The following is a 9,013-nucleotide window of genomic DNA, read 5'->3' as shown; positions in this document are numbered from 1 at the left end:
ACGGCTGCCGTAGTTCCCGCCTTTGGACCGCTCACCCAGCTTCTCTGTGGAGCGCGCAGAGGCACTCCTTCCCCTTCAGCTGCTGCCCCCCTTACTACCTCTCTGCCCAGGGTTTTTATAGTCCTGCCCCTTCCGGCCAGCTGACTAGCTGGCCAGGCTCAGCATTTAATCCCTTCCTTACCAGCACTCTGTGCCCAGAAAGTTCTGGTCTTAAAGGGGCGGACCTGCTTTCTGGTGGCAGGGCTAGGGCTCCCTGTTACACCTGGGTAATGGAAAATGAGCACATCAAGGACTTAGCTTATGACCATAGTTTTAATATCAAATAGTGATGTGACTGAAGTAACAGAGACTTAGTGGGATAGTTCACATAACCTAAGTAGTATCATGGATGTGTATAAACTGTTCAGGAAGAAAAGTCAGGGGAGCACAGGGGGAGGAGCTGTGTTTTATGTAAATGAGCTCTATGATTGCTCAGAGCTCCAGTATGAAACTGGAGATGGTCCTGTTAAAAATCTCTGGGTTAGGGTCGGAGGGAAGAGCAACACAGGTGATGTCATGGTGGGGGTCTGCTATCACCAGAAGGATGCAGTGGATGAGGCTTTCTTCAGACAGCTAGCAGAAGTTTCCCAATCACAGGCCCTGTTCTCATGGGGGACTTCAATCACTTTGACACCTGCTGTGAGAGCAATACAGCAGTGTGTAGGCAATCCAGGAAGCTTTTGGAGAGTGTTGGGGACAATTTCCTGCTGTAAGTGTTAAGCCAGCTATGGTCCGTGTGCTTCTTGAACTGCTACTTACAAAAAGGGAAGAATTGATGGGGAATGTAGTAGTGGATGGCAACTTGGGCAGCAGCGAACACAAGATGATTGAGTTCTGGATCCTGAGGGAAGGAAAGAAGAATATCAGCAGAGTAAGGACCCTGGACTTCATAAAAGCAGACTTCGACTCAATCAGGGAACTGATGGGCAGGATCCCCTAGGGGGCCAGTCTGAGTGGGAGAGGAGTCCAGGAGAGCTGGTTGTATTTTAAAGAAACCTTACTAAGGACACAGGAACAAACCATCCCAATGCACAGGAAGACTAGCAAGTATGGCACAAGACCAGCTTGGCTTATTAGAGAACTCTTCAGTGAGCTAAAACACAAAAAGAAAGCTTACAAGAAATGGAAACTTGGACAAGTGACTAGGGAGGAGTAGAAGAATGTTGCTCAGGCATGTATTTCATAATCAGGAAGGCCAAAGCACAATTGGACTTGTAGCTAGCAGAAGCAAACTTCCTCAGGCCCAGAACACACCAAATGGATCCAGACCATGCAATGACAAGAAATGCAAAACCTGCCAACACATCTCCACCACCCCCAAAATTACTGCACCCCACAACAGAGCCATCAGCATTCCTGGATCTTACAGCTGCTCCTCCAGAAATGTTATATATTTCATCCAATGCACCAAATGCCCAGGTGAAAAATACATAGGTGAGACCAAACAACAACTGCACACCAGAATGAACGCACACAGGAAATCTATTAAAGACAGGAATACCCAGTTACCTGTGGGGGCACATTTCTCACAAGAAAACCACTGTCTCTTCAATCTCTCAGTCCTGATCCTCAAAGGAAACTTACAAAACACTTCCCAGAGACGAGCCTATGAACTCCACTTCATCAACCTCTTGGATACTAAAAATCATGGACTAAATGTAGACATTTGATTTATGACACATTATAAGCTGCCTGACGGCTGACTTCCCAGGTACTTCTCCACTATTCATCCCCCTTCTCTCCCTACCACCCAGCCAGTCTCTCGCCCATTGACTCTTCAATCTACATTTTCACTGACTGCCTGTCTTGTATGCGTACCAGCACAGCCTCTGGCTTTTTTACTTTTCATTCCATCCAGGAAGAGCACACACCAACTGCTGAAACTTCCTTAACCTCACAAAGGGTTTTTGAACCCGAAAGCTTGCTTAAAAATTGTTCTCCAACTATTTAGTTGGTCTAATAAAAGATATCAGATTCACCCAAAGAACCTTGTTTACCTATTGACTTTAGCAAGGCTTTTGATATGGTCTTCCATAACATTCTCACCAGTAAGCTAAGAAAGTCTAGGTTGGATGAACAGACAGTAAGGTGGATAGAAAACTGGCTGGATCATGGGGCTCAAAGAGTACTAGTAATCAATGGCCCAATGTCTAGTTGGCAGCTGCTATCAAGTGGAGTGCCCCAGGGGTCAGACACTCGTTATCTTCATCAACAATGTGGAAGATGGGATGGAGTGCACCCTCAGCAAGTTTGGAGGACGTAGTGGATACACTGGAGGGTACAGCTAGGATTCAGAGAGACCTAGACAAATTGGAGGATTGGACCAAAAGAAATGTTACAGATTTCAATAAGGAGAAGTGCAAACCCTGCATTTAGGATGGAACAATCCCATGCAGTGGTACAGGCTGGGGACTGACTGGTGAAGAAACAGCTCTGAGGAAAAGGACCTGGGGGTTACAGTGGACAATAACTGTAAAGGAGCCAGCAGTGTGCCCTTGTTGTGAAGAAGGCTAATGGTATACTGGGCTGCATTATTAAAAGCATTGCCAACATCATTAAATAAGTGATTCTTCCCTCTATTTGGCACTGGTGAGGCCACATCTGGAGTACTGTGTCCACTACAGGAAGGATGTGGACAAGTTGGAGAGAGTCCAGCAGAAGGCAACAAAAATGGTTAGTGGGCTGGGGCATGTGAGGTCTGAGGAGAGGCTGAGGAAACTGGGCTGGGGGAACTGGCTTGAGAAGACTAAGGGGGGAATTTAATAGCAGCCTTCAACTACTTGATGGGGGGTTCAAAAGAGGAGCTAGATTGGTGTCAGTGGTGGCAGATGACAGAACAAGGAGCAATGATCTCAAGTTGCAGCAAGGGAAGTTTATGTTAGATATTAGGAAAATTTCTGTCATTAGTAGGATAGTAAAGCACTGGAACAGATAACTCAGAGGTGGTGGAACCTCTATCCCTGGAGGGTTTTAAGATCCAGGTAGACAAAGTTTTGGCTGGGATGATCTAGTTGGGGATGGTCCTGCTTTGAGCAGGGGCCTGGACTAGATGGCCTCCTGAAGTCCCTTCCAACCCCTCCTGTGCTATGTTTCTATGATTATACTAGTTAAACAAACTTCTTTTTATCAGCATTGTATGTTACAGTCAGTTTTTCTGCAGTAAACATAACTTCTGCTACTTAAGATAAACTCTTGTATCATATCCCTGAGCACTGAAATGCACTTACCAGAGTAGGACATCAAAAGCAGAATATTTAAACAGCTTGTATTAAACTGAACTTTTCATCCTCTCTGCTCCCCTTGCTTTCTCACTTCACTTTTAGTTTAATCATCAGGAGTGCCAGTGAGTAATATTAACAACAGTGATAACAGAACAGGTCAAGTGAAAAAGGTACCTTTCTTCCATGACTAGCATAACTTCCATCAACCAAATGCTTATCAGGCACAAATTATTTCTTTAAATAAACAGGGTGGATTTGGCTTTTTAAATCCTACAGTGATAGAACAAAAGAAAATAGGCCAAACTCAAATGCAGTTTTCATCCTTGTGGCTGAGGGCATATTTTACCAGTGGCTGTTCAGTGTCACAGGTCTGGAAGGAGCCTCATGCTCATTTAATAATTCTGATAGAAAACATGTGATGAGTATGCTCTTCACACACTGGACATTTACCTTGTGTTTATATCATTCTGAGTTTTCTTTAAGACTGGAAATATAGGTTTAAAAACATGAGGTGGAGACCTCTAAGAGGTTAAGTCCGTGAAGCAATGGTATACCAATTCTGTAGTCACAGCCAAAACTTCTCACTTTCCCACTTCTATGTCTTTTGTTTTTTACTGCACAAAAGACAGACAGGAATTGTTGCAGGAATTGAATCAAATGAAGCCAAGTTCTGTTATGTCAGTTCAACCCCACTTTCTTCAGATGAGAAGATCATTCGGATGACCAGTTTGTTCTAGGAACACTTTTATTTTGTGTAAAATCAGCTTCTGTAATTGTATGTTATAGTACATGTAATGAACTCTGTATGCAGTATGCAAAACTTTGCCTCATTTGGCTTTCCGGGATTTAGAAGGGTGTAACTGGAGGACTGACAAAGCCTATACAGAGTAGAGTTTAGGAACATTTTGGGAGTCCTCTCTCCATTGAAACAATAGACCAAATTAATCCCCACTGTAACTCTACTGAAGTCAGCAGAGAAGACTTCCATTACACATGATTCCTATGTCATTAAGATAAATGCCTAAAATGCTTATCAAGTACCATACATGCAAATTCCCCAGGTAAGTTAAATTCCCATATTTGTTAAAAAACGAAAACACACAAAAAACCCACCACCATAGTTAATACTCTCTTTATTCAAAAACTCAGTGCTTATAAAGTTGAGTAATGCTCTATATGTTTTACTCCCTCTCATTTGAAATACAGATAATTTAATAAGAGGTTTCTGCCAAGAAAAGAAACTCAAGACTGAAACACTTGGGGTAGGATTCAGATTATCTTCATAGGTACAGCAGTGCCAAACTTTAGAGTGCCTGTCTGATTAAAGAGATTCAAAATGACTCAGCTAGGCATCAAGCATCTAGGTGCTCTATGTAGAGAATGGACAGAGGTAAGTGCTTCCCCAAAGCACAGTTCAGAAAGCATAGAGGCACCTGGAAGTAGCAAATGAGAAATAGCAAGTCATGGGTATATGTTTGAACTGCCTTTCTCAAGATATCCTTAATGCATCTGTTTGCTTGTGATTCACAATGCCTAGACATACTTGTGAGATCTCTGTGTACTGAGTTTCTGAAGACAGGTGATTCAGACAAGAATTCTGGTGGTCCTCACATTTGGCCAATAGCCTGGGACATGGAACCTGGGCTCTAATCCCCTCCCTCCCTCCTCACCTCGAGGGAATTTTAATCCAGATAGCCCACTTCCTAGGAGAGCACCCTAACACCAGGCTGTAAGTGCATTCTCCACGGTTTTTTCCACCAGCACAATGTAAGAGCCTGACAAATGAAGAGCTGCAATCCACAAACAAAACACAACAGCAAACCAAAAAAGATAAAAACTGACCTTAGCTCTTCCAATAGACTTACAAGAAAAAACTTTTATTGAGCTATGGAAGCATTCTTCTCTCAACACCATTTGAATACTCTTATTTGTTGCACAAATGGAACAAATCTAATCATTGCATGTAGTCTGTTTTTGTGCGAACAGATGCAGAGAACTACTTACAAGTCATCTAAATATATTTATTTTCCAGGTCGAAGATTCACCCAGAAGATGTTTTTGAAGGTGGCCTTAACTGCATCTTTAATAAATCCTCAAATAATTTGCTTTGTGCGAAATATTATCTGTTGTTCATCCCTTTTGTAAAGCCTGAAAGAGATTTCCTCAAAAACAGACATCTGTTTGGCCAATTAATCTGTCGGCTGCCTGCAGATTTCCACACAGCACATTTTTGTTGCAGGCAAGATGAAAAAATGACAGCAGCCAAAGAGGTAGCAAGGCAACTTGTTGACCCTTTGCTTGGGTTTGGCAGCGATGGCATGCAATGATACTCCAGTAGACACTTATGTTCCATTCAGTGAGAGCACCCCACCCACAGGCTCCAATTACACAGCTTTGCCTACCCCACTCAGGATATTATTAGCAATATTAATGGTAATCATGATTGCTATTGGATTTTTAGGCAATGCCATCGTCTGTCTCATTGTCTACCAAAAACCAGCAATGCGCTCTGCCATCAATCTGCTGTTAGCAACTCTGGCCTTTTCTGATATCATGTTGTCCTTGTTCTGTATGCCTTTTACTGCAGTCACAATAGTTACAGTGAACTGGAACTTTGGGGCTCACTTCTGTCGAATATCAGCTATGTTGTATTGGCTATTTGTCTTGGAAGGAGTGGCCATACTCTTGATCATCAGTGTTGACCGTTTTTTAATCATCGTTCAACGGCAAGACAAGCTGAACCCTCACCGTGCCAAAGTCATGATTGCTATCTCCTGGTTACTATCCTTTTGCATTTCCTTTCCTTCTGTGGTTGGACGGTCGTTTGTGGAAGTTCCCACCCGAGCTCCCCAGTGTGTCCTGGGTTACACTGAATTTCCTGCTGACAGAGCATATGCTGTAATGCTAGTTGTGGCTGTTTTTTTCATCCCTTTCAGTATCATGCTGTACTCTTACCTTTGCATTCTAAACACTGTGCGGAGGAACGCTCTTAGGATCCACAACCATGCTGAGAGCCTTTGCTTGAGCCAGGTGAGCAAGCTAGGCCTTATGGGGCTACAGAAGCCTCATCAGATGAATGTGGATGTGAGCTTCAAAACAAGAGCCTTCACGACAATTCTCATCCTGTTCATTGGCTTTTCACTCTGTTGGCTTCCACACACAGTGTTTAGCCTGCTTTCTGTATTCAGCAGGCAGTTTTACTACAGCCCTTCTTTCTATGTCACCAGCACTTATATCCTGTGGCTAAGTTACCTCAAATCAGTATTTAACCCTGTCATCTACTGCTGGAGGATCAAGAAATTCCGTGAGGCCTGCATGGAGTTCATGCCTAAAACATTCAAGGTCCTCCCTAAAGTGCCTGGACGAACAAAGAGGAGAATACAACCAAGTACAATATATGTTTGTAGTGAGAACCAGTCAGCTGTTTAGGAAGAAGCAATGGGGTGGAGGAAGAATCAGGAAAGGTTTGATTAAAATAGACAATACATTGTTTCTACTGCTTATTTTCTGCTTACATTACACATCTCTGGAACAATTACTCATTCTAGATTTTGTTTTATGTGTAAAGATTGTACTTGTAACTTCACTCTGTTTACAAGCCATTCATTATAACTGCTTCATTTTAACCCACTTGATGCAATAGTGCCAATGTTAAAAAAAAATCACACTTATAACCAAAAATAGTTTGGCTGCTACTGTGTTGTCACTATGTGGAAGCCTGTACCATCCTGTTTCTTTATATAGAACTATAATTTTCTTCACAGTTCAATTGAAAAATAATACAACAGCAAGAACAAAAATAAAAGTCTCAAATCTCTAGAACAAATGCTGAATTCTGATCATTACTAAACAACAAAACCCAGCCAAGTAGCAGAATTAAGTTTCCTTTAATCTTTCTGTTAATTTTCAGTGCATAGAACAACAGGGACAAGGTAGAGATTCTTTAGGTGGGGTGGGGGGAACTGCAAATTTAGATCAAGACTGAAAATAGATGTCTCCTTTGTGCCACCATGAAAATGGTTATAGTGATACAAAACTTGAGTCTGTGCCCCTGGTAACACGACAAATGCTTAAAATTGTGAGTGCCACAATTTGTAGTAAGCTTGTACCACCTTTTCACAGTGGGCATATTTGCCTATGATGCACTTTCCAGCTGCTATGGGCAGGCAGGCACTCCCTGGACTCCAGGGGCTGATCCTGTGGGCAGTGACCCAAGACACCTGGCCCCAACCCAGGGCACATATCTGCAGATGTGCAGTGAGCAACCCCCTCAGCTTCTCCAGTCCACACCTACGTGGGAATTCCTGGGGCATGTGACTGTGGGCTCCCCTGCTCCACACTTGCAGACATGCCCTAACAACAATGATCTGCACTGACATCTGTCTCCTTGCATCTATCAGATCAGCTGTGCTAGGACACATCTTGGTACAGCTGATCCGGCCACTAAGACAACATCTGTTTGTAACCCAAGGCTGTTACAGATTGCAATATAATGTGTATGTGTACACATAGTATCACTTTCAGGAGTTGGTACAATGTGAGGTGCCAAAGAAGTCACCACTCGACAAGGGATTTTATACTGACATGCCATGTGGCATTCCATTTTTTTCAAATATAGCTATAGCTGTCAGATGCTTTCAAGGTTCTTTAGTATAGAGGTGGTAAGCCACATTAGTCTGGAGGCAGGCAGAAGGCAGGGTGCATCTGACAACGTATGCTGTTGCCTACAACAGCCCATGCCTCTTTGAACTAGTTAGTTTCTAAGGTACCACCCTGCCCTACTTTCTCCTGTTCCTTAGACCAGCAGTTTTCAGAGAGAAGTTAATTTTTCTGACTTTTCTGTCTCCTGCTTTCTAACAAATTCCTTGCAACGTTGGTCACACTTCCCAGCTGAGACTCCTAATAATGTAACATCAAGCTCAAAGGTTGGTGAAACCTCTGGTTTACTAGTGGGAAGCTGAGATGCAGAAAAAAAACAGTTATGTACTTGCCTGTAGTGAGATGGCAAGTCTATGGCAGAACACACATTGAGCTGCCCAACCATCGTGCCTCCCAGTCCTATGCAGAAGCAGTAGTCATTTTCTCCTTTGTTCCATTCCTCTTTGTTCTTCCACCTCTTGCTCACTCTTCTGCTTCTTTTTGTATTCATTCCTAGACCCATTCTCTTCCTGCACTGACCCTCTTCTCCACTCTCCACCACTTTCCATATTATCCCTCTGGTCCTGTCTCCCTCCCTGTTTCTCCCAGCTACTTCTTGCATTGCTCTCCACAATTATTTAGCTCACATGACTTGACTTTTGCCAACAGATGTCATTCTTATTGTCCTTGGTCCTCTCCCATGGGTCAAGGAGGTGATAGTGCTGATGTCCAGGGTATGTGCATAAGAAACATAAGAAACCAGTATGAAGCATCTAATGCTGGCTGGCTCACCTGGCTGCCACCTGCAATATGCTGCTCTGAGGGAGAGAGTTGGAGAAGTGGTAGGACAAGAGAAAGTCAGGCCTCCTCAGTGATAAGAGAAGAAAGATTTCTTTAATGAGCAGATACATGCTTGCCACTCCAGAGATGACCTTTATCTTATACCTTATGAGTTCACAGTTTAGAATGACTGGTTTGGTTAAGATTCAAATGCATTGCTCTGAAGCAAGCCCATCCACAGCTGCCTATCTCTACAGTCAGATCAGCATCACCTCATGATCAAAAGCTACTGAAAGATCAAAGAATCTCTACAAAAAACTTGCCCAGTATTTCTA

General features: G+C 43.1%; 1 protein-coding gene across 2 annotated transcripts in view; it reads left to right on the top strand.

Annotated features, from left to right (window-relative positions):
* The window catches only part of GPR45 (G protein-coupled receptor 45), a 64,653-nt gene extending 57,698 nt beyond the window's left edge, over positions 1–6,955 (top strand). For both annotated transcript variants that reach the window (XM_019525526.1, XM_019525527.1), the window contains one exon: positions 5,293–6,955. In XM_019525526.1, the coding sequence (XP_019381071.1) occupies positions 5,574–6,689 (1,116 nt within the window). In that variant the 5' untranslated portion in view covers positions 5,293–5,573 and the 3' untranslated portion in view covers positions 6,690–6,955. The remainder of the gene's footprint in view (positions 1–5,292) is intronic.
* The last annotated feature ends 2,058 nt before the right edge of the window (positions 6,956–9,013 follow it).

This window comes from Gavialis gangeticus, unplaced genomic scaffold (genome assembly GCF_001723915.1).
Source record: "Gavialis gangeticus isolate Ggan-Ray unplaced genomic scaffold, GavGan_comp1, whole genome shotgun sequence".
NCBI classification, from domain to species: domain Eukaryota; kingdom Metazoa; phylum Chordata; order Crocodylia; family Gavialidae; genus Gavialis; species Gavialis gangeticus.
Note: the sequence above shows the minus strand (reverse complement) of the source record. Positions and strands in the feature narration are given on the sequence as shown.